General features: G+C 67.8%; 5 protein-coding genes across 5 annotated transcripts; 4 read left to right on the forward strand and 1 right to left on the reverse strand.

Annotated features, from left to right (window-relative positions):
• The first annotated feature begins 654 nt into the window (after nt 1-654).
• On the forward strand, nt 655-6214 carry CHLRE_14g633789v5 (uncharacterized protein). Its single transcript, XM_043070470.1, has 4 exons — nt 655-888; nt 1027-1082; nt 1354-1950; nt 2206-6214. The coding sequence occupies exons 1-4, from the start codon at nt 779-781 to the stop codon at nt 4038-4040; spliced, it is 2598 nt and encodes an 865-aa protein (XP_042917143.1). The 5' UTR covers nt 655-778; the 3' UTR covers nt 4041-6214.
• A 466-nt stretch (nt 6215-6680) lies between these two features.
• Nucleotides 6681-9444, reverse strand: CHLRE_14g633850v5 (uncharacterized protein). The gene is made up of 5 exons (XM_043070471.1): nt 9256-9444; nt 8957-9124; nt 7897-8652; nt 7314-7643; nt 6681-7122 (listed from the first exon to the last, which is right to left on the reverse strand). The coding sequence occupies exons 2-5, from the start codon at nt 9107-9109 to the stop codon at nt 6781-6783; spliced, it is 1581 nt and encodes a 526-aa protein (XP_042917144.1). The 5' UTR covers nt 9110-9124; nt 9256-9444; the 3' UTR covers nt 6681-6780.
• A 100-nt stretch (nt 9445-9544) lies between these two features.
• CHLRE_14g633900v5 (uncharacterized protein) lies at nt 9545-14901 on the forward strand. The gene is made up of 15 exons (XM_043070472.1): nt 9545-9684; nt 9781-10071; nt 10425-10487; nt 10771-11042; nt 11281-11319; nt 11488-11653; nt 11769-11821; nt 11960-12076; nt 12221-12420; nt 12714-12772; nt 13029-13103; nt 13303-13371; nt 13711-13738; nt 14177-14414; nt 14613-14901. The coding sequence occupies exons 1-15, from the start codon at nt 9661-9663 to the stop codon at nt 14698-14700; spliced, it is 1782 nt and encodes a 593-aa protein (XP_042917145.1). The 5' UTR covers nt 9545-9660; the 3' UTR covers nt 14701-14901.
• Nucleotides 14902-14954: 53 nt separating this feature from the next.
• Nucleotides 14955-18976, forward strand: CHLRE_14g633901v5 (uncharacterized protein). Its single transcript, XM_043070473.1, has 7 exons — nt 14955-15125; nt 15225-16265; nt 16430-16707; nt 16888-16970; nt 17168-17300; nt 17506-17898; nt 18078-18976. Exons 1-7 carry the CDS (start codon nt 14984-14986, stop codon nt 18495-18497), a joined length of 2490 nt encoding a protein of 829 aa, XP_042917146.1. The 5' UTR covers nt 14955-14983; the 3' UTR covers nt 18498-18976.
• Nucleotides 18977-19024: 48 nt separating this feature from the next.
• CHLRE_14g633904v5 (uncharacterized protein) lies at nt 19025-24031 on the forward strand. The gene is made up of 5 exons (XM_043070475.1): nt 19025-20079; nt 20306-20691; nt 20788-22594; nt 22781-23053; nt 23259-24031. The coding sequence occupies exons 1-5, from the start codon at nt 19204-19206 to the stop codon at nt 23727-23729; spliced, it is 3813 nt and encodes a 1270-aa protein (XP_042917147.1). The 5' UTR covers nt 19025-19203; the 3' UTR covers nt 23730-24031.
• The last annotated feature ends 37 nt before the right edge of the window (nt 24032-24068 follow it).

The raw sequence follows: 24068 nt of genomic DNA on the forward strand, positions 1-24068 counted from the left end.
ACTACACACACTGCCGGCCTATTCAACTTCTCCTGGTCTCGGCCCCCTCCCCCTAATCCAAGCGCCGCGCCCCACCCGCACGGAACGGCCACCATCCAGCGACGGGACCGCCTTCGCCCTATGCGTTTTTGCCCACTTGGTGCCGGCTGCACCTGTTGCAGAGGGTCGAGGGGCAGAGGGCCCGCAGAGGGCACGCAGAGGGGCGGAGGGGCGGAGGGGCAGGGGGGCGGAGGGGCAGGGGGGGCGGGGGGGGGGGGGCGGAGAGCGGCCCCACAAACTCTGAAACGGCGACGCGCTGTCCGTATCAGTAACTTAAAACGCACAGGGTTTTCAGGCAGTGAACGCTGGCGCAACGATTGCTTTCGTATCGTGTTCATTCACTCGTGTCGCCATGGAGTGTGGCGCTTTGAATTGCGGCCTGACCGGAGACCTGCCCGTCCATAACTCCGTCCCAGCGCGGCCCGCCAAGTCGCGCGGCGTGGGTAATGATGTGCGGCAGTGGCAGGATACTCACTCAGATGTACAATCTACATAGACGGAGAAAAGAAATGGTGAAGGAGGAATGCTCGGCACGACTGCATGCGGCAGTTCCTTCGCAAAAGCCCCCGCGCGTGCCCATCACAAGCATAAACTATGCAACTTAAGCAAAGTCATGATAAAAAGTAGTTGCAGGGACATATAAGATCGACTGACTTGCTCGAGCCGCTACGCCTCTTTCACGAAGAGGCGCTTGTGTGCGTTTCCATATTCACCTGTCATACTTAAGAGCTTCGACTCAATGTCTGGCCCTAATAATGATGGCTTGGAAGGGGAATTTCCAAGGAAACGTCCTTGGACCGAAGCCGAGGACGAGGCGATCGTCTACGCACACGCGGAATTAGGCAACAAGTAAGGGAGGACATTGGCACCATTCGCACATATCGACGTGGGTCGGCCCCCACACAGGAGCAGCGCCGACGTGGGCACGATAATGACCCAATGCTCGGCACACGCTCCGCCGCTGCCCGACTAAATCAACTACTGCAGGTGGTCTCAAGTGTCCCGGCATATACCAGGAAGAACCGAGAATGACATAAAGAACAGTACGTGCGACTAGCTAGGGCGTGCGGCGGGTCCGGGCTTCCGGGCTTCTGGCCAACCTCCTGAAAACCGTAGTGCGTACGAACACACCACCGTGCCCGCTCCGCCTCGTCCGCACACTTAGGGCCCCGCCAACCCCTTTTCTGGCGGCGGGCCGTCCTGCACAGTCAGCCACGCATTGCAACATACAATGCTCATGCCCTCAGCTTTCCTCACGTAACAAGTGAACTTACTCGTGCACTACTTAGTCATTGCCGCCGCAATCACGCACAGGGTGGCACTCCACGGTCCGTGGCCGCAACATCACTCGCTCCTCGCCGCTGCTTCCCATATACGCACGCACCGTGGCGCCCCACTGCGATGAACCCGAGGCGCGTCGTGCGGCGCTGCAGCACGCCCTGCAGCGCAAGCAGCAACTGCAGCAGCAGGAGGCGCTGACGCAGCAACAGCTGCATGAGCAGCAGCAGGAGCAGCAGCAGGAGCAGCAGCAGGAGCAGCGGCTTGCATCTGACTACTGTTGCCACAGCGGCGAGGGCAATGCTGCTGCTGCCATGACCGCCGCCGCCGCTGTGCTTGCTGCCGCCTCGGCTGCGGTGTCGTGCTCCGGCGCGTACGGCGGCACGACGCCGAACACAGCAGCGGCCGGCCTAGACGTCCCTCCTGACTTCCCTCCTGACTGCTGCCTTTCATCATCAGGCCAGCAGATGCTGCTGCCCTGCGGTCCCACCGCCACCACCTCCGATGCGGGCGCCGGCTGCGCGGCTATGGCGGATGGTGTTAGCGCCGCCAGCGAAAATGGCGGCGGTGACTCCGTGGTTGCGGAAGACAGGAGCAGCAACGTAGCCCGCCGGTGGGCCGGCACGGCGGCAGGTGCGGTATGTGTGTGCCTGGCTGCCCTTGCCCTGCTGCCTGCCTGCGTGCACTGTGTCCTGCGCAATCCGTGCACAGCATGCAGCTAGCTGCACCTTGTTCCTGTTTCTGCCCTGTACGTTGATCGATCCACACATTACCAGATACGCTTGCTGCTTTTAGGGCTTAAACCCCTAAAACGTGGGTCCACACACGTTTGTACTAACAGACCCGTCACGCTATTCACGCGCGTGAACTGCCCGCCCATTACCACAGGAGATTCCGCCGCCGCCGCTGGATCACGGCAGCGTGCCCGCACCGTCCCCGGATTGCTGCCGCCAGCAGCGGCCGCGGCGTGTAAGGCGGCAGCTGCGCCCAACCCCATGCCACCGCCGGCAGCGGCGGCCGCAGCCTCGCCACGGTCTCATCAGTCGCTCTCATCAGGCCTGGATACGTTGGGTCCCGGCGGTTGTCCGGGAGGCAGCTACGGCATTCAAGATGTGCGCTGCCACCTGCAGCAGCTGCTGTGGCAGGCCAGCCATATGCTACTGGATGCACCGGCCGCTGAGCTGATGCCAGCAGCAGCAGTAGTGCAGCAGCCGCAGCAGCAGCTGCAGCAGCCGGCTAGTGCTGCTGCTGCAACCGCCATGGCTGTGGCCACGTGGAGCCCCCTGACTTCCGCCGCGTCCGCCGCGTCCACAGCGCCTGCACCCTTCTGCGGTCTCATCACAAGCAGCTCGTCGCAGCCGCACGTGCAGCTGCAGGCGCAGCCGCATTCCTTTGATGTGAGCGTGACCTCAGCAGCACACAGCAGCCGGCTTAGGCAGCTGGTGGCTTGCAGCGGCGGCTACCGTTCCACCCTGCCGCCGCGGACGGAGCACGGGCATGAGGTACAGCAGCAGCAGCAGCAGCATACGCCCATGGCGCTGCACCACGCAGCTGCTGCGGCAGTTGCCAGCGCCATCACCGGTCCCCATCTGCCCCTCGCCTTCCACACGTACGCCCAGCAGCAGTGGCCCACACTTGCCGCTGCTGCGAACCTGATGGCCAGCGCGCCGGCCCTGACCCCGGGCGGCGTCATCGGGGCGGCCCCAGCCCCTACGACTGCCCCGGGTGTTGGTGTTGGTGTTGGTGGTGGTGGTGTTGGTGGTGTTGGCGGCGGCGGCGGCATGCGCTTTGACGCTCTGGACGCGCTGCTGGACCAGATCGACCGCATGGACGCGGCGCTGCTGGCGGGCATAGGGCCGGCGTCGGAGGCGGCGGCAGGCGAGCAGGGCGGACTGATCGATGACGCGGTGATGGCAGAGCTGCTGGGGGCACAGCCCGCAGCAGAGCCGCAGCAGCAGGCGGCAGGGCCCGTGCTGTTTGTGGATGTGGCTATGCAGCAGCCGCCGGCGCCCGGGTCTGCTGAGTCAGCGGCGGGGGCCTGCGGCTGGCGGGCACACGGTCCGGGGCCACAGCAGGGGGCCGCACTGGTGGCGGCGCACACGTTGGGTGGCTTGCCCACCCGCCCGCACTCTGCCATCTCCATCCTCGGCGATGGCGGCGGAGGGGGCTCCTCCCCATCCTGCCTTGACATCTTTGAAGCCACCGCCCGCCGCAGCCAGCTGCTGCCACCAGCTGCGCGGCCGCCGCTGCCGCCACTGCGCACTACAGCAGGCGTGGGCGGCGGTGGCGCGTCCGGCCGTGTGCCCTTCTACACCCCCAGCAACACGCCCTCCGCCGCCGCAGCTGCATCAGCGCTTACCGGCACTTTCGGCGGTGGCCCTTACGGCAACAGCAGCACCGCATGCTCCCCACTACTGCTGTTTGGCGCGCGCTGCAGCAACAGCACAGACCGGGACGCTGCTGCTGCTGCCGGCATGAGCGCCTCACAACAGGGGGGCGGGCGCTCTCGCCTCGGACTGTTTAGGGTCGCCGGTGGTGCCAGCCATTATCATAGCGATACCAGCAGCAGCGCGCTACTGTGCCTTGGCGCGAGGCCGGCGGCGGCAGCCCTTGTGACCGATGCGCACTGCACGCTGGGTCTGGGCGAGTTGGACGTGCAGCAGGTGCTGGCGGGGGTGGCGGGCTGCTGCGGGGGTGATGATGAGGACATGATGGAGCTGTGAGCAGGTGCATGCACGGTGCATGAGCTGCTGCATCGCAGTTTCGATAGTACCGGCAGCAGGTCCGTCCGTACCGTAGCCGTTGGCACCCAAAACGTGTTTCCTGGGGAGGGACCACCTGGTATACCGTACTCTGCATTTGACAAATCAGCTCGGGGCCTTCCTTACAGTACCCTACCCGATGTCAATAATAATCGTCCATCCTTTGCTCAATGTGTTGCGTCCGGCGCGGATCTCGCGATCAGCAATGATGTCTTCATTCACGCACTGTGTAGGAGGTAGGGTGGAGTGTTTCGGGAGTGTTCCGGGAAGTGGGCCTGGTGCATCATTGTCTATCTGCTGAAAACCCTGAGAAACAGGAAAGTACCTTTCCATAAGAACTTGCGGAAGCACTCCTCTTGCACGTCCTCGCGTAGTTCAGCTATTTACGAGCAGTTTTTACACGGCTGCGCTGCACCTACTGTTGCATGTGCTCTGTTCATGTGGATGGGTGTGCCAAACCCATTCGGTCAATGTGCGTCAACATGCTACAATGAAATTTAGACTTTTTGGATGCCATGTATGAACTACTCGTGTCCATTTACAATCTGCACTAAACTGTGCGTGCGCCGCGTGCTTGAGCTGCAGCTGCTGCTGCTGCTGCTGCTGCTGCTGCTGCTGCTGCTGCTGCTGCTGCTGCTGCTGCTGTTTGAGCACGTGTGGATCGATTGTGCGTTACACTGCGCAGTGTGTGCTCATGCTCATGGACAACTGCCGCACTGCCGACTGGAGACTGCAGTTAACAACACTGCACACTGGGCACGCGGGTGTCAAATGCGCCCTGCAACTGCCATGCATGTGTGCTAAATGAACTTCATGGGAGGATTGGCAGAGGTGGGTACATGCTGATGAGGTAAAGCTAGCGCTTTTTGATTGCGAGTATGGTTGATTGTATGCGTAGTCGGCCCGTGTCGGCCAGTGATCGCATGAGGGCCCTTTCTTATTACTGTAGCGACGTGCTGACAATGCAATTGTACACGACCGCGCGGCCGGCAAGTCAGAGACACACAGGCACATGTGACATGTGTGTGCCTGCATTATTTCCCGCGCGTGCATGTGCATATGCATACGAGTGAGGGCACCTGGCTCCCGGCCTTGTCCTGGCATTGATGTGCAACTGCGGCGCCTCAGCAGGTTACACCGGTCTTTACTAGTGGGCGTTATTGATTGCCTGGCACGGGCCCGACTCCTGCCCACTGCCAACCCAAGCACTGTCGGCGGTGTGCAGCGCGTGCTGCAGCAGCAGCAGCAGCAGCACTGGGCTGTGGCCACTGACAGCCAGCTGATGTGGGTGGGTGGCGTGGCAGCCAGGCGGCATGTTGGTAGGGGCTGCCAACACTACCAGCATGTATGCACTTGTTTTAGGTGGGGTTAGGGTGCAGGGGTCGAGCCGTTCCAAGTGGTGGGTGGAGCGGCGGGGAGGAGAACGCCGTTGGCAACGGGAGGCCTGGCCTATCTAGTCTGGCGGACTGTGCGGCGGACCAGAGAGGAGGGCGGCCTTGATGTGACAGGGCTTGAAGGACGGGGGCCTGCGGAGCTCTGGGGGGGGGGGCACTTGGGCAGACACAGGCTCTACCGTTCACTCGTCTGCTAGGGCGGTTATCTGAGACTCCTTGTACATTTGTACCAGCCTTCCTGGGGCCGAACGTATGGGCCTAGACTTGTTGAGGCATTGATGACTAGGTGTGAGGCCAGTTTTGCTCGATTTCCCGAAATCCATGAGGAGGCCAGGAGAGGTGGCCCCAATCCGCCATGTGCCCAGACAAAGAGTGGCTTATGCCTAGACAGCCTACTAGCTAGGCTTGACACCCAAGACTTGTTCCCGGGGAAGGACCGCCCCGCCAAGGACCTGGAGAAGATGAAAAGGACGCGGTGAATGTATTTGCGTAAGTGTGTAAGGTATGTGCGACTGTGCGTGGGCCGGATTCATACCCTGACGCCACGAGCGAGGCATGTCACCGAACGTGTATGGCGGGGTTGGTTCTAGTTCGGAGATCCTGAAGTTACTGAGTTTACGGAGGCGGGGTGGGACTGGGCGGGCATGATCGCGCAGGTGGCTAGCGTTGCGCAAGGATGCCGCAACTCCGAATGACACGGACTGGGGGTTCCAGATGCCACGGATGTAACGAACGTTTACTGATCTTTACGTCTATCTGGGGGGCGTTGGAAACGGGGGCCGTCAGTGGGACTGGTGGGGAACGGTGGTTTTCGGTGGGAATCGGTGGGGATCGGTGGGAGCGGGTGAGCCGAACAGGGGGGACCGGCCCTGGCAGGTGCCGACCGATTTTACTGATTTCGCTTTTTGCATGCGCGTACGATCGAGCCAGCCCCCGGGCGCTCTTGCGTGCGCCTGTGGCTTGCAGAAGGCACCGCACGAACAGTCAAGTCCATTCAACAGCGTTCCGTGGATCCCTGCTACAGCTTGTCTCTACATGCCTTACATGGGGTTTACTCAGTCGCCCACACGACCTGACCCACCCCGGACACGCCGCCGGACACACCACCCACCACTGGCGCGGACGCGCTGCTGCAACATATATGGCAGCTAGCTGCGTTGGGCACAGTGGACTTGGTGCCGTGAATGCACACAGCACTGTCGGGCGGTGGTGACTGGTATTACATTCATCGGTTTACCGTATGATTGCGGGGGGCGTGTGCCCGGCTGCCCCTCACGTTGCAGCGCCTCACATCGCCTCACATCACGTCACATCACGACGCTCAGGCGGCCGCAGCTGTCGCACGCCGCCATCATGCACGGCCCCAGCACAGCACCCAGCCCCGGCCCCGGCCCCGCCCCAGCCAGCCTCAACGCAGCCAACAGGTCACCGCCGCCCTCGGCTCCACCCCCAGGTCCGCCCCCAACCCCTCCACTGCACTCTGCGTCCATGTTTTCAGCGCCCCCGCCCATGCCCGCCTCCCCCGCCGGCAGCGCGGGTGTGCGGGAGCCACCCCCACCACTGCGTCCGCCTCCGCCTCCGCCTCCGCACACGCCGCCGCCCTCCACCCAGAAGCGCAGGGCGCCGCGGCAGCCGCTGGCGTGGTGCTCCTGCGGGGAGTGGCCATGGGGGCGACAGTGTGGACCGGCACAGCAAAGCCGCGGGCGGCTGTGCGTGGCCCACGACGCGACATCCCGCTGCCACGCACCCCACCGCTACGCACTGCCCCTTGTCGCAGCCCACAGTAGCGCCTGCCCCCGCATGCATGCACGACTGCCCGCGACCACGGCCATGCACCCACCTCGAATGCCGCCGCCAGCCGCTGCCTGAGGTGGCCCAGCCCCAGCCCCTCCTGCCTGCAGTCCAGCTGCCAGCGCTCAGCCGGGCAGGCGATCACGCCCGACACCGCCACCAGCGCCGCGCCGCCGCACACTGGGCACAGCACCGCCCCAGAGCCCGAGGCCGTCCCAGCGCCCGGGCTGCTGCCGCCACCGCCAGTGGCGCCACCGGGCATGGGCATGGGGCCGCCAAACGGCTGCTGCTGCTGCTGCTCCGCCCGCTCCTGCGCCTCCTGCTCCTGCGCCGCCAGCGCCGCCGCCTGCAGGTAGGCCGCCTCCTCCTCCTCCAGAGCCTGGACGGCGGGCAAGGTGGGGCGAGGTGTAGTGGGAGTTCCAGCGCTGGCAGTTCCGGCACACCTAAGCAGAGCGCGACCAACTACGCAAGGATCCAGCCATACCCAATGATGCCTCGTATCGACGCTGGTCATCCACCGCACCAAGCCCCCGGTGCATGCCTTCCAGTCATCCTCCCTTCCTCCCTCGCGCGAGTCCCTGCGCGCACGCATCGGCGCATCCCGACCACACACGACCACACGACCACCGCACCTGCAGCTGCTCCGCAATGGCCGCATACACCGCCAGCCGCACCTCCGCCTCCGCAGCCGCCAGCTCAGCCTCACTCCAGCCGCCGCCGCCCCAGCCGCCAGTCAGGCCCCCGGGCGGCAGCAGCCCCAGCGCTCCGCACAGCCCACCCGGGCCCTGCCACTGCAACTGCCGCCCTCCTTCCGCCGCTGGCCCCCCCTGCCCCTGCTGCCCCTGCTGGCCCTCGCCCTCGCCCTCGGGGTGCGGCTGGCCGTCCTCGCCCGTGAAGAAGGGGTCGTCCCAGGGGTCGGGCGGGGCGGGCGCGAGCCCGGGGGCGGGCGCGAGCCCGGGGGCAGGCGTGACCGCGGAGGGCGGCTGCCGCTGGTGCTGGTAGGGTGACGGGTGTGAGGCGTGGTGGCCAGCGCCGCCAGGCGTGGCAAAGCCCTGGCGAAAGGCCAGTGCAGGGCTGCTGAGCGGTTGCGGTTGCAGTTGCTGGTGCGGTTGTGGTTGTTGGCACTGAGCTGCTGCGCCGAAGGCCGGCAGCGGCGGCTGGGGCGACTGGAACGCGGCTGCGGGTCCGGGGCCGGGCGGCTCAGGCGCCTGTGCGGCGGGCGGGTACAGGACCGCCTGCACTGTGGGCCCGGGGCCCACTGCCGCTACCCCTGCGCCGTCTCCTGGCCGCGCCTCCGCCCCAGCTGGCCCAGTTGCTGCCCCGGTGGCCATCATGGCCGCCGCCTCCGCCGCCAGCAGCTGCCGCACGTCCGCAGCAGCCAGCGCCGCCTGCAACCAGGGCGGGCGGTGCGGGTGCGGGTGAGGCGGGTGTGGGCGAGAGACGCGGGAGCCGTATCCAGAGGAGCACAAGGGGAAGGAGGCAGACGACTGCGCCCGAAGCACGCAGCAGTCCCGCCGCTCTGCGCGAGTTGCGGCCAAGCACGACCACCGCCACCCCCTTTGCCCGTGCACCACGATTAGCTGGCTACACACACGCCCGCCACATGCACTGGTGTCCCCCACACACCACTGCATCAACCCTTGCAACCACCACCACCACCAGCCCCGCCACCAGCCCCGCATCCACGCCTGCCTGGAGGTCCCGGGCCACGATGGACGCGGCCGCACCGGGGGCCGCAACCTGCGCCGGAACGGGCGCCAGCAACGGCGATGCCTCGCAGCCCCCAAGAGCCGAGGCGCGGCTCCGCTGCTTGAGCTCCTCACGCCGCTGCCGAGCTTGCCGCATGCAGTCGTCTCGCAACTGCAGAAAACGCGATGGGGCAGGACAGGCAGGAGGGCTCGTGGTGCATGTTCATGCACGGCACGGTTTCGCCGCCTGCTCCAGACTTGCAATCAAAGTGAATAATTGTTAAATGTTCATGCCTAGCGCACCCTGGCTTTGAGTCGGCCCACGACTTCGGTCAGGGCTGGAGCGCGCCATTGTTGCCGGCCAAGTCTGGCAGCAGCACCTGCAGGCTCGCCAGGCTGGTCGCACATATGCTACTGACCAATGTCAAGTCCACAGAAGGTAAGACAAGCGCAAATCAAATTGGTTGGCAGAAGCTCAGCCGTTCCGTTCCCGCAACATTTGCAATATATACGCGAGAATTGTTTAACTGGTTGAAAGTCAGGGAACAGGCAAAAGCTCTTCAGGGACTTCCTTGTTGGCATCGGCGTGGATCGCAACGGGTGCTGGATCGCAATTTGCAAATCAGCGGGAATAGCTTTGGGCTTCGACCATAGAGCTAACCTCAAAACTATTTGATTACAGTATGTAAATATTTTACTGCGACATACATGAAGACGACGGTCAACCCAAAGGTGCGTGGCTCCGGAACACGCCGGGGCACGCTCGCAGCGCAAGAGGCCAGCAATTGCACCAATCTTTGTAACTTCTACTTTTCTCTAAACTAGCAGGAGCTGGTGCTGCTGGGCGGAGGTCACAGCCATGTGGAAGTGCTGCGGGCGTGGGGTCAGCACCGGTTAGCTGGTGCGACCTCGCCCGCACCAGGCGCCGCCCAGGCTGCCCCGTCTCACGCGCCACCGATGCCCGCCACGGCCCCTTCTCCTCCTCCTCCTCCTCCACCATCAGCCTCTGCAGCGCGTGTGACGCTCATCAGCCGCGGGCGCTGGACGCCGTACAGCGGCATGCTGCCGGGCTGGGCGGCGGGCTTCTACAGCTTCGAGGAGGTGCACATCGACCTGCAGGCAGGCACCTGAGGAGGGGGCGCGGGGGGAACGGGTTGGTTCACTCCAATCCCAATGAACCCAAGACGGGGGATTACGTTCATGCAGAGGCGGAGGGCCTGATACTGGAGGGTGGGGAGTGGGGCGGGGAATGGGGCCGGGGATGGGTTACTCTGGGCGCATGAATGGCCATGTGGGGTCACAGCGCTGGGGTTGCAGGAGGGCGGCGGCATGAGGCTGGCAAGAGGCTGCGGAATGGCACCGGGCACCTAGTCTCTCATGGCGTCCTGTCCGGTATGCCTGTCCCCACTCCAGCCACCACGGCTGCCCCTCCCGCTGTCCTTCCCATGCTTCCCCCCCCCCTGCCCGCTCAGCGCCTGGCGGCCTACGCGGGGGCGCGGCTGGTGCTGGGCGAGGCCACCGGTCTGGACCTGGAGGTGCGCGAGGTGGGGTGTGGGGGTGAGGGGTGGGTGTGAGGTGGGGTTAGGGTGTGGGGTGGGGTGGGGTGGGGTGGGGGGAGCGGTGTACGTGCAGTGGGCTACGAGGAAGAAGGTGTGTGCGGAGAGCGGCGGGGAAAGAGGGATGGGGGATGTGATTGGGTAAGCAGTCAGTGTCCTGCGCGCTTTGCAGGGCAGCTGATACCCATGCACCACGCCCAAACCACTGCGTCGCCCACTGATCCTGGCGGTGGGGTCACACCCACTCACCCCCAACCACCAGGGCCGCCGGGTGCTGCTGGCGCCGCCGCCCGCCCAGGCGCCGCCGCAGCCGACCGGGCAACCAGCACAGGCCGGCGCCGACGGTGGGGCCGGAGGCGGCGCCGCACCCAATCAGCTTGGGGCGCAGGCGCAGGCGCAGGCGCCGGGGGCGTCGGGCCGGTGGGGCGGCGCGGTCAGCTGGTCCGTGCTGTCCATCAACACCGGCATCACGCCGGGGGTGCGTGGTGTGCCGGGAGCGCAGGAACACGCCACGCCCGTCAAGCCCATCGACGGGTATGGGGGGGGTGGCGGGGGGTGGAGCGCAGCGAAGGGTTTTGGCTGCGGTCGTGCATTTCCGTGCGTGTGCGGCTGTTTGGGGGTGGCGGGATGGCGGGGCACCTCCTGCCCCTCCGCACCTGTCGACAAGACAGGGGCCGCCCTGTGCTCCCAACGCCCTGTCGCCATGCCCCGTACTGACCTCGCATTTGTGTGGCGCTGCTCTGCACCCGGTGACAACACGCAACTCGCGCAGGTTCGTGCGGAGGTTTGAGGGGCTGCTGCAGAGGTACAGGTGCGTGGGCGGAGCGCGTGCGCGGGCACGGGTGCGCGTGAAGCATTGGCATGCACCCACACCCACGCACACACAGACGGACGCAAGCACACGAAGAAAGTGCTGGCCTCCAGCCGCTGCGCCGCTTACTCCCTTTAAGCCGCGCCACACTGGAGATGCCGCCTGCAGGGACGCCGCAGCCAAGACGTCACCGCAGCCCAGTGCGGGGCGGCATGAGGGGGACCAGCACCAGGGCCAGGGCCAGGGCCAGGGCCGGCCTGTGGTGCGGGTGGTTGTGGTGGGCGGCGGCGCGGGCGGCGTGGAGCTGGCGGCGGCAGTGCGGTACCGGCTGGAGGTGAGCAGCAGGAGCATGTGGTATTGGGGTGGCCTGAAGTTGCCGGGAATGGCGACGGACACACACACAGCCCTTGTGCTTTCCTAACGCAGCCTCTGAATGACCACATGCGCAGGAGGAGAGGCTGAGAGGCGGCTGGCCTAAGGAGTGCGCGGCGGCCAAGGTCAGGTGCGTTTCAAGGAAATACGGTAGCTTTTGCTGAGTACGCCCGTGCGGGCCTTGCCCAGTCCCTGACCCCAGCCGCTCGCCCTGCCCCCGCTGCCCCCCACCCCCACCCCCCTGTGCGGCTCCCACGTGCGCCCCCAGCCTGGTGTGCCGCGGCGGCCTGCTGCCCGGACACCCGCCACACGTGCGCCGGCTGGTGGCGCGGCTGCTGCAGGCGCGGCTGGGCGTGGAGGTGCGGCAGCGGGCCGAGGTCACGCGGTGAGGCGGGAGGCGGGCTGGGCCGTGCCCACTCCCGGGCGCTGGTTAAGTCCGAACAGCTGGGATTACCGGTAGGTGCTTCCGCACCCCACCTCACCCACCTCCTCCGCACCTACCCCTGACACCTGCATCGCCACCCCACAGCGCGTCCCCCGGCCGCCTGCACCTGCGGCTGCTGGGTGGCAGTGGCGGCGGTGGTGGCGGCGGCGGCACCGGTGGCGGCGGTGGCGGCAAGGAGGTGCAGGAGGTGCAGGAGGTGCAGGAGGTGCTCACCGCGGATGAGGTGCTGTGGTGCACCCAGGCGGCGCCGCCGGAATGGGTGGCGGCGTCGGGGCTGCCCACGGGTGAGAAGAGCGGCTGGACATCCCCGGGGCGGGCGCGTGTGACTAGATGTGTGTGATTGATTGGGTGCGGGGCCTGTCAGGGTAAGGTTCACGGCCGGCTTCGCTTCAGTGTACATGCCCGCTCAACTGCCCGCACACTGCGCAAACTGCCCGTCTGCGTCGTGCCGGACCCATCCACTCTCCCTCACCGCATACCGCCCCGCCCCGCGCCCTCCCCCCCACACACACCCACCCACCCACACCCACCCACACACACACACGCCGCCCCGCCCCGCGCCACGGGCTCCTGCCAGACGGCCGCGGCTTCCTGGCGCTAAACGACTGCCTGCAGGCGGAGGGCGGCCCGCCAGAGGTGCGGGGCAGGAGGCCGCTGGGCCGGGCTGAGGTGTGCAGCGCTGCAGTGCGGGGCGGTGCGGGGCGGTGTGTGCGGCTCGCGGGTGGAGCCGGGTACGCCACTGGGTGCACTGACCCACATACACGCAGCCAAACCACTCCCATACCCCTGGAGCACTGCCCCCCTCCCCTCTCCAGGCTCGGTTTTGGAATGTTCGGTGCTGTCTTGTACTCCCTCCACCCCCGCTGCCTCCACCCCCGCTGCCTCCCCGCAGGTGTTTGGTGCGGGCGACGTGGCCACGGTCACGCGCCACCCGCGGCCCAAGGCCGGCGTGTTCGCAGTGCGCCAGGTGGGGGAGGGGGCGAGCAGGGGGGGGGGAGGGGCCAGGGTGTGGAGGCCAGATAGGTGGGGCGGATCGGGCGGCAGGGTTGTGTGGCGCTCGTGAGTTGGCGGGGAGGCTGCAGTGTGGAGCTCTCGGGCGTCCACACAGGGGTTACTCGCCGCCCACACCCATGGCGCCGCTCGCTCGCCCTGCCCACTCTCCGCAGGGGCCGCCCCTTGCCCGCAACCTGGCCGCGCACCTGGCGGGCCGGCCCCTGGAGCCCTTCACGCCCCAGGTGTGTGGACGTGCTCTTATGTGTGTGTGTGTGTGTGTGTGTGTGTGTGTGTGTGTGTGTGTGTGTGTGTGTGTGTGTGTGTGTGTGTGTGTGTGTGTGTGTGTGTGTATCTGCGTCTGTGTGCTCGGGAGATCGGGGTGGAGGACCGGGTCAAACCGTTCCCTGGGATTTCCTGCATACCGTAGTAATTGCTCCCATGTGATGGGTGGCCAAAGTGCGGCACCGCCTGTATCACTCGGATCAGTTGCATGACCCCTGAGGTGCCTGAAGCCGCTTGCCGCCCACCCGCCTCCTGACGTGTGCGTGTGTTCTTGTGTGTGTTGCTCCCTGTGCACGCAGTCCACGGCCCTCGCACTCATCACGCTAGGTGAGGCATGGGTCCCGCGGGTGTGGTGACGTAGTGGCAGCCCTGCGCTTGGGGCCAAGACCAGCCTGCCTTTGTGTACACACACACACACACACACACACACACACACACACACACACACACACACACACACACACACACACACACACACACACACACACACACACACACACACACACACACACACACACACACACACACACGCGCGCGCGCGCGCGCAACCGTCGTCTGGGCGGGCTTTCGTTTCGTTTTTAGTAACACACACACACACACACACACACACACACACACACACACACACACACACACACACACACACACACACACACACAGCGGGTCACGGCATGCTGCCGTACGTGTATCCCTGTGCACACAAGCGACCTCCACTTTTCTCACCTCACAAACCCAAGCTTCCCCGCCCCTGCTGCCCCCTGGCAGGCGGCCGTTTCTGTGTGGCCAGCCGCACCGGTGGCGTTGCCGCCAAGCGGCCGGCTGGTGCAGGAGCAGGGGCGGGGTCACGGCCGGCGGCGGGGTCGGGGCGGCCCGAGGACGAGGACGACGGCCCCGAGTGGCCGCTGGGTTGGCTGCTCAACGGCTGCGGCGGGCTGGCGGTGGATCTGACGGGGCCGCTTCTATGGCGCTGGAAGGACGGCATCGACAGAGCCTTCATGCGCCGGTGGGCGTGGGCGGGGGTGGCGGATGGCGGCGGGGGGGCGGCTGGGGATGCGGGATGCGTCGATGCGAGTCCGCGCCGGGGCATGGGGAATGAGGAAGCAGGTGTGGCTGGCGGGTTTGTGCACGAGCCATAGCTCTAGCGGCTAATCCACCTAGAGGCTCACCCTACGAACGCAACCCGTTTATAATCTTGTCGCAGGTACGGCGAGGGCCTGCCGCCAGGCGACTGGGAGCGCGGTGGCGGGGCTGGCGGGGGCTTCGAGACTGGGAAGCGCCACACGGAGTGATGCAGCCTGGCCTGCTAGGGAGCCTTAGGCTACTCGTTACTACTCTTGCGAACTCATACAGTTTATACTGCGGCATTGCATACGCGCTGCCAGCGCGCCTGTGTCCTTTTTGGGCGCGAAACCTTGAGACCGTGCTTGGAAGGCTTGTAGATTTAATGCTTTCATATTTTTATCATGTTATGCATGTAAATGAGCACTATGTAACCGGTCGCGGGTGCAACATCCATTTGCTCGACAACTTTGGCCCGCTTTAAGTTAGCCCCGACCTTACAGGCCTCAAGCGATGCCACTTAAGAGCAGCGACCCGCACAATGCAGCCTTGCAATCGGTCGTCACGTTCCTGGACTCGCACCTGTGGGCTTCGCTGAACAACCATTTAGGGCTGGAGTCGCCTTCGCACAGCATCGCCTACTGCAGGAGGAAAGGTGTGAATCACACGCACGTGTAGGCAACAGCCAGCTGCCTGCGTCCCTCTCCCGCCACATTTTGGACTTGCCCACACCCTTGGCCCGTCGCGCCTGCAGTTTGCTGGCGCTGCGGCTGCGGCGGCGCGCACGTGCTGTTCACCTCCCGCCATCGCCTGCTGGACCGCTACAAGGCCGGGCCCGCCACAGCGCTGTGGACCGGCCGCTGTGGCGCGGCAGGCGGCGGAGGACCGGGGCCAGGGCCAGGGGATGGGCGCGCCGGACAGGCGGCGCAGCAGAGGCGGACAAGGGCGCGGGCTGCAAACGCAGAGGTCCCAGTGCTGCCGGCACCGCGGCCGCCAACATCTCTGGAACGCGCGCTGACGGCGGGGCTGGACGCCGACTGCGAGGCCGCACTGGCAGCGGCGGCGGCGGCGCTGCAGGCGCAGCGCAGCAGGCTGCTGTCCGAGCTGGGGGAGCGGGCGGCGGCGCAGGAACAAGCGGGCACGACTGGAAACACGGCGGCAGCACCGGCAGCTGGCGAGCAGGTGATGAATGCTGCCGGCGGCATTGGGGCCGGGGCCAAGCGGCGCGCCGCGCAACAGCAGCTGCATGCCGAGTTGGGAGTAGCTGTGAAGAAGCGGCACACGAGTGCGGCGCTGTCGCTCTCGCCACCTGCCCGGGGCGCCGCTGCTATGGGGGGCCAGCGAACGGCACCGCCGGCAGCGTCGCCGCGCACGCCCCCGCCGCCCCCGCCCCGGCCGCGGCATCGGGCATATCACGGCGCGTACGGCGACGCGGACGACGACGACGAGGAGGAGGCAGAAGAGGCGCAGGCGCAGGTCGCCGGCAGTAGGGCAGCAGGAGTGGAGGGTTCGGAGCAGCGAGGGGCGCGGCAAACGGAGGGGGAAGCTGAGCAAGTAGGGGGCAGGGGACAGGGCAGGGGGCCAGCCGCATCTGCTGGCGGCGGCGACCGGCGTGTGGCCGCAGCGCTGTGTGGCCTGCGGCGGGTGGAGGCGGCGGCCAGGGGGCTGGGCAGGTGGGGCTGGGGGTGGGGGCGCCCGCACAGCGCTGGAGAGGCAGCAGGCGGCGGCAGCGGCAGCGGCAGTGACACCGGCAGTGACACCAGCAGTGACACCAGCAGCGGCAGCGGCTGTGCAGGTAGGCGTGACCGAGACCTAGGGGCGGGGGCCGGTTGATGCAAGCCAGTGCGTAGCAGCATTGCGGTGCGTGATTTCCCTCCAGGTTCAGTCACCGTGTGCTGCTGCCCCACTTGCCGCTTGCCGCTTTTGAGTACGCTGGGCTGCGGCTGGGGCGGTGTACAGGCGGTGAGGCGGAAGGGGAGCCGGCACGGACTCAGGGGCAGTCGGGGGAGGAGCCGGAAGAGCAGCAGCAGGACCCAGAGCTGGACCCGGAGCAGGACCCGGAGCAGGAGCCGGAGCCGGAGCCGCAAGCGGCGGACACCGACGGGCCGCTACCGCGCTGGGTGGCTGAGGCTCGCAGCCTGCCGGGCCGGCGGCGCTGGGCGGCCCCCGACGTGAGCCTGTTCAGGCCGCTGGGCGGCGCCACCGACCCCGCCTCGCGCTTTGGCGCGGTCATGCAGGTGGGCGCCCGCCTCCACACCCGCGTGCGTTTGCCGCACGATGCAGATGTGCTGCGGCTGCATTGCAACATTTGCGTGATCCCTTATGCCTGTCCGACCCGCATGGGGTCTCGGATTGCGCGTGATCTAGCACTATCCCCCTCACTCCCGTGCCCCCCCTCACCCCCCCCCCAAAAAAAGGCCGACGGCCAGCAGCACCTGTTCGGCTCCATGTACGGCTGCGGCGCGGAGGCGCAGCGGGCCGCAGACGCCGCCAACGACCTGTGAGTGCCAGCCGCACCAGCGACAGCAACAGCAACAGCCCGCACGTGTGTCCCTGCCGGGCGTCCTGGCGGGTGTCAGAGCGGCCCTTTCGCGCACTCGCCCAACCTGCTTGCATCGGCCGGCCGTCCCAGCGATCCGGCCCCTCCATCCATCCCGCCCCTGCGCTGCCCCCCAACCCCCCTCCTGCTGTCCCCAGTGACGCCTGGCGCTCGGGCCTGGCTGTGCTGCGCCTGGCCGCCGACGACGCCGCCGCGCTGCCGCCGGTGCGCGCGGCCTTCCTGCGGGTGGCGGCGGCAAACCCGGGCGTGCCGCTCATCATGTACAGCCAGGTGAGGCGGGGGGAGGGGGGGCGATGGCAGGGGAAGTGGGGAGGGGCTGTGCGGGTTGGGCGGCATTGCTTACTTGTTGGCGCGCAGGGTGATAAGGAAGGGCCGCTAGCGGCGCATGCAGGCGGCAGATGTGTGTGCGGCGTCGGAACCCGCCCGCACCCTGCAAGCCCCGTCTTGCCCCTGCCCCCGCCTTCCCCATTGCCAGTCCTACCTGCGGCGCATGGACTGGGACTGGGCGCTGCACGTGCTGGCGGCCGGCGCCATCTACCTGCCCGGACACTGCAGGGCCGCACTGGGGCTGCCGCGCTCCGTGCCGGCCGCGACCAGCCAGCTGCCAGCGGACACCAGGGGCCGGGCCGCTAGGGGCGGCGCCGGCAGCCGCAGCGGAGGAGGCAAGGCACAAGGCACACGCACACGCGGCGGCAGCGGCAGTGGTGGTGGTGGTGGTGGTGGTGGTGGTGGCAGTGGCGGCGCTATGCCGTGCGGTGTTTTCGTACTGGCGCCGCTGCAGCCCGTCCTGCTGCTGCCGCCGCCGCTGGAGGCCGGGCGGGCCACGCGCCTCGTGCAGCCCGCGCCCCAGGCCCCGATGTCACTGCAGGTGGGGGGGCACGTGGCGGGGGGCTTCGCGAGGGGCTTGTTGGAGCAAGGGGCTGCCACCCTTGGGGCTACCACCCTTGGGGCACGCACGTGCCCCAAGTGCGCGGCAGGCAAGGCCAGCTGGCGTCTCGCCACCGCCGCCCCTCTCACGCTTCCCTCCCACCTGCCTGGTGCCCGCAGTCCTACGTGACCAGCTGCCCGCGCCGCCACGCCGCGGCGCTGGCCCGGCGCCTGGAGCGGCTGACGGCGGAGGCGGAGCAGCGGCAGCAGGAGGAGCGGCAGGCGGGGCAGCAGGCAGCGGCGCGGAAGCGGCTGGCGGCGGCGTGTGCGCGCGCGAGGAGGCAGCAGCAGCAGCAGCCTCAGGCGGGGGGACGGGAGGAAGAGCAGGTGGGGGGACGGCGGAGAGCTGCCGAGGTGCGGCGCCAGGGGTTGAGGCGGCACGGCCAGGGGCCTCAGCATCGGTCGTCGCGAGGCCGCCGCCCTGCACGTGTCGGCTATGATAGCAGCTGCACGAGCACCAGCAGTGACTCCCAGGTTGCGGCTGTGTCTACTGACATGGACAGTGGCATTGATAGTGGTGGTTCCGACGGCCCGGTGTGAGCTGCACACGCACTGGACCCGTCGATGGATGGCGGCCGTAGGTGGCCGCTCCGTGCGGGCGGGGCGTGGCGCCTGGAATTTTGTACCAATTCCGGATGATGCGGGGCCCAGGGCCTCGCTAACCCCGAGACCAGGAGAACAGGCGGCGTTGCATGTAACAGAGGACCAGGGGAGGAAGGGAGTGAGCCTTTGGTGCCTAGACTGCCTCGGGAGGAAAGGAGGGACCTTGGGAGGGACCGGAGCAAACTCCGGAGGGAGTGAGCTAGGCCTGGCTAGGCAAACCGCTTTGGCCAAGCCAAGGCGCGGTGTGTGCTTATATTGCGAAATAAGCATGGGCTTATGATTACCTTGCCTTTGGTGTTTGACTGTAGAGCCGACTCACGGTTCGCAAGGGAGGCGGTTCGGTCACTGGGCGGCAAAACTGATCGACTTTTCTTGATGCGGTGGCGCCTCGCACCGACGATGATTTGAATATCAACCACTCACAAGGCCATGTATACACTAGTTTTTGCAACCCCTGGTTTCTGCACAGCTGCAAGGTACCCACTGCAACACCCATGAACCCAACTAGTGCGCTTGCTCGGCCTTAGTCTCTGTCCTGTGGACAGCTTTAGCTGACATCGCGTAGGTAGGCCGCATGCATGCAAACACAACTTCGGGCTCACCACTGTAAAGCGGCTGACCGACCACGCCATCACCGCGAGCAATGTCCGCACTCGCAGCGCCCGTCACCAAGGGCGATATACTGGTTCTGTTGGGGCTTGCGAAGCATTCGTTAAACAGCTTTATCGACAGTGCAGCGGCCGCGATCGGCCTGTCTCGGGCGCAGGTCCGGGCCGTGGTGGGCAAGCACGGCCGCGGCCGAGCTGGCGGCCGAGCGGCGGCAGGCCGGGCCGGGCGTGGCCAGCAGCGGGCCGCCGCGAGGGCCGGCACTTCACACGCTGCAGATGTGGATGAAGATGTTGGTAGTGGGGATGGCGACGCAGATGAGGATGAGCAGCTTGGGGCTGGCAGTGATGGCAGCGACGGCGCGGCAGATGGCATGGCAGATGCTGAGGAGGGAGACACCGAGGAAGGGGCGCAGAGCGGCAGCAGCGCCAGCGGCAGAGGTCACAAAGCCGACTCTTCGGAAGAGGAACTGGGTGCGGGCGGTGGCGGCGGCGAGGACCAGGACCGGGACGAGGAGGACGACGAGGAGGAGGACGCGGGCGCCATGCCGCGCAGCAGGAGCAGGAGCAACAGCAGGAGCAGGAGCAGGAGCCGCGGCCGCGGTACTCGCCAGGGTGGGGGCACCGGCGGTCGCGGCCGGGCGCTGCACCCCTACAACCTGCTGGTGTGCTGGTTCCACAAGATGGTGGCGGCCACTGGGGGCGGCGGCGCGGGGCCAGCATCGCGGCATCAGCGCCATCGGCTGCGGGGGCACCGGCGGCAGCGGCGCCGCCACCCGGCTGTCGCGGCGCTGCTGGCCCTTCATGGCGACAAGGCGGGCGGCCAGGCGCGGGCGGTCAACATGGCGGCGGTCAGCCAGCTGAAGCGGGAGCTGGAGGGGGGCGCGGCGGGGCGGGCCGCGAGCCGCCTGTGGGTGAGTGTGCGCGTGTGTATGTGTGCGGCGGGATAGGTACGGGTTAGCCGCGCGGCATTGGGAAGAGGTGGGTGCAAATACCGCGCGCACGGGCTCGTGCTTGCTGCATCCGCATCGGCATTCCTGCCGCAGTCTTGCCGCCATCAGCCATCAGCCCATAACGCACCTGCAAACACTTCTGCGCGCCGCTTCTCCACCTCCCAAGTTGGCGCCTCAAACCTTGCAGGCACGCGTTGAGCGCCGGCTGCGCGGGCTGCTGGACCGCCACTACGCCGATGCCGCTGACGCCTCCGGCCGCCGCGCCCGCCGGCAGCAGGCAGAGAGCGACGGCGAGGACGGCGGCGGCGAGGCGGCGGGGGCGGGCGCCCCGGCGCCGCGTGTGTCTGCGGCGCAGCTGGTGGAGCGGTACCAGGCGCAGCAGCGGCGGCTGCAGCGGAGCCGGCGAGCACGGCAGGCGGCAGGTCGGGAGGGAGAGGCGACCGAGGAGGAGGAGGAGGAGGAAGATGAGGAGGAAGAGGAGGAAGAGGAGGCCGAGGAGGCCGAGGAAGAGGAGGGTGCCAAGAAGCAGCGGCCGGGCCCTGGTCTGCCGCTAGAGTGCCTGCTGGATGCCTGGTGGGGGTGGGGCCGAGGCGTGTACGGGACAGCCGCAGTGGGGGGTGGGGCGGCGGCGGGTGGGGCGACGGCGGCTGTCGGGCACGGGGCAAACAGCTCCGACCCGGAGGAGGGGGAGGGGGAGCAGGAGCAGGAGGAGGGGGGCCTGCAGGAGGAGAGCGCGGAGGGGGAGCAGGGGGAGGAGGAGTGGGAATGGGCGGAGGAGGGGGAGGGCCAGCAGGCGGCAGATGTCGGCGTGGCTGCTGTCGCTGCCCAGGACGCGGTCCCTGGCGGTGCTGCACACGGCGGGCGGACCCGCGGCGCCGACCCCAGTGGCGCTGCCGCGCAGCGGCAGCACACGTCCTTCCCTGCGGGCAGTGCCCTGGACGGTGGCAAGGGTGGGGGCGGGAGGGGCGGCGGCGGCAATGGCGGCGGCGGCAAAGCTCAGCACGGCGCCGCTGGCATGGCGGCTTGGGGCGGCGCCTATGGGCAGGGGCCGGCGTCGGGGCTAGGCGATGATGCGGAGGCGGCCCGCAGCGCGGCCCTGCACGCCGCACACCAAGGGGCAGCAGGTGGGGCAGGAGGCAGCGCTGGCAAAGGGCGGCCTGCAGCCACCACCGCCCCTGCCTCGTTGGAGGCGGCCGAGGTGGCGGTGGAAGGCGCGGCGGCCGCACCGGCGGACTTCCGGGTACCGCCGCCGCGCCGCCCGCTCCAGTCCCCACCCGGCACAGCCGCCGTCGCGCCACGCCACGCAGGAGGTGATGGGCGCGGAGGGCTGGGGCTGGGGCCGCAGGGCGGTGGGGCCGCAGCCGCACAGCTGGCGCAGAGCCCAGCGGCTGCAGGCCACACGGGCGGCGTGGGGGCGGCAGCAGGGGTGGGGGCAGCAGGGGCGGGAGGACACTTCAGCGCCACACCGCCGACGGCGCCCCGCGGCCCGCGCACACTGCCCACTCCCGGCACCGCGCCACCTGCTGCCCGCTGCGGCGCGGGTGCTGGCGCCACCGCCGGCGCTGGCGCCTCCTCCACAGCGGTGGCGGCGCTGGGGCCTCCGCCCAGTACTCCTGCGGCGTCGGGCTCGGTGGCGCAACCGCCGCCGCGCCTCCAGCCCCACACCTCGCGCCAGGGTGGCGGCATCAGCGGCCACCTGCATCACGCCCAGGGCGCGCCGCATCCCAGGCTGCAACTGCATGAGGCCAGGTCTCCACGGGACCCCCGTCAGCCGCCGCAGCAGCCCCAGCTGCAGGGCGGCGCCGCTGCCGGCTTCATATCCCCACTGTCACCGCCGCTGCCCGGACCAGCAATGGAGGGAGGAGCAGGCGCCGCGGCAGCAGGCTCTGGCGCGGATGCTGGCGGCATAGGCAGCGCAGCTGAGCAGGTGCTGCCAACCACGCGCGACAGGAGCCGCGATGGGGTGCGAGATCTGGCGCGCACACCTGACGGCGGCGCGGCCGCGCCTGGACACCAGCCCGCAGGCACCGGCACGTCGTCCCCAGGAGGCGGAGCCAGCGCCAGCCCAGACGGTGCCGAGACTGCCGACCCGGGAGGCAGCGCACCTCCGGACCGGGGCCCTGACCCGGGCCCTCTGCAGCATCACACGATGCGGCGGCGACGGCATCAGCAGGCGCTGGGCGGTGGGCGGCGCCTCGAGCAGGAGCTGGAGCTGCAGGGAGTGCAGCGGCAGTGGCAACAGGACCCGGGCGGGGCGGGGGAAGGCGACACGGAGGAGGCCCGGGAGGGGACCGACCGGCCGTCTGGGCGGCTACTGGCGAGCGATGCGACAGCAGCCGCGGCAGCTGGGGGGCTGGCAGGGCAAGGCGCGGCACAGGCGGCCGGCCGGGCACGCAAGGCCGCAGCTACTGCGGCTGCAGCCGTGATGGCGGCGGTGCCTCCGGCAGAGCTGCAGATCGAGGTGGCCGAGCCCGAGGTGCGCGTCTGGGGTGGGCGCCTGGTCGGACCACGGCGGGATGGTGTTGGGGCGGGCGGCTTCCAAGGCGGAATCGGATGCGGGGCCTTGCACGCCACAGCCTGTGCGGGCTGGGCTCCATGCCTTCTCCTGAGCGAGAGCTGTGTCTGACACGAGCTGCCTCCCCCCATGTGTGTGTCCCATTAGCCGCACCCCTCGGATGCACACGCACCAGTGGACCGGGAGCGGGAGTCACCCAAGAAGCGGCGGCGGCTCCAGCGGGCGGAGGAGCGGCAGCAGCAGCAGCAGCAGCGACAGCAGAGTCAGGAGCAGGGCGAGGAGCGGCAGGAGGCGCGGCAGCAGGGCGGCCCGGCCACGCCCAGCTTGGATGTGGTGCAGGCGGCAGCAGGCACAGCTCACGGGCAACGGGGCGGTGCCGAGCGCGCTGGCGGCCCCGGGTGGAAGCGGTTGACACTGGAGGTGAGTGCAGCAGGGCGGGGAGGGAGGGGCATAGCCGCGTGGCATTTTGTAGGTGACGGCAGCAGGTCCGGCAGCATTCGCGCGCCTGATCTCTCGCCGCGTGTAGACATGCCTGCGTTACGCGCTGAGGCACCGCTCCCCTTACCTGACTGACGCCTGGTGCCTGTGCGCCTGCTCGCGCCCGCCTGCGGGCCGCCGCCAGCAGGGGGTGAACAGCAGCCCGGCTGGCGGAGGCGCTGCGGAGCAGACGCCACTGGCCCAGCTGCGGGGCCCCGCCGTGGGGTCGCCGGCTGCCCTGGCGCCACCGGGGGCCCTGTTACAGCGGCATGTGCAAGTAGCGAGCCAGCGGCCTCAGCCAGGTGCGGCGGCGGCGGCCACTGCCACTGGGTCGGCCGGCACCGCCACCCCTGCCGCCGCCGCGGGCAGCATCGGCAACAGTAGCGAGCGCGGCGGTAGCGGAGACGGCGGCACGGAAGGCTCCCCGTACCTATGGAAGAAGGACAAGCGCAAGCGCAAGGACCGACACAAGGAAAAGCAGGGGCGCAAGGAGAAGGACAAGGAGATGGACAAGGACCCGGACAGGGAGCGGAGGCGGCAGGAGAAGCGGGAGAGGCGGGAGCGCAAGGCGGCACTCGCTCAGCATGCCGGCGCTCCGTCAGCGGCTGAGTCCGCATGAAGTTAGGGTGGTGCTTCATGCAGACTGGCGCAGGGCCGTGCGCAGGTCGTCCTGAGTAGGGACTGGCGCAGGGTGCTGGCAGGTGCCCCAGCAGCGCGTACGGTGTACGGAGGCCAAAAGCGCGCGAAACTTTACAGGCGATGAGCAAGAGTGACATGTACATATTACGTTTGACCGTGTTATAATAAGCATTTTGTGGCTACCCACGCCCGCCTTGAGCCTTCCTCCGCATAAATAATGGCTTCGCATGTCCCGCGTGAACTTCGCATAGCTGTGGAGGTACATTGTAAAGTATACCGATACAATTCTACTGGCAAGAAAATGCCCCTGGGCTCAGAG

Source organism: Chlamydomonas reinhardtii, chromosome 14 (genome assembly GCF_000002595.2).
Source record: "Chlamydomonas reinhardtii strain CC-503 cw92 mt+ chromosome 14, whole genome shotgun sequence".
Lineage (NCBI taxonomy): Eukaryota > Viridiplantae > Chlorophyta > Chlorophyceae > Chlamydomonadales > Chlamydomonadaceae > Chlamydomonas > Chlamydomonas reinhardtii.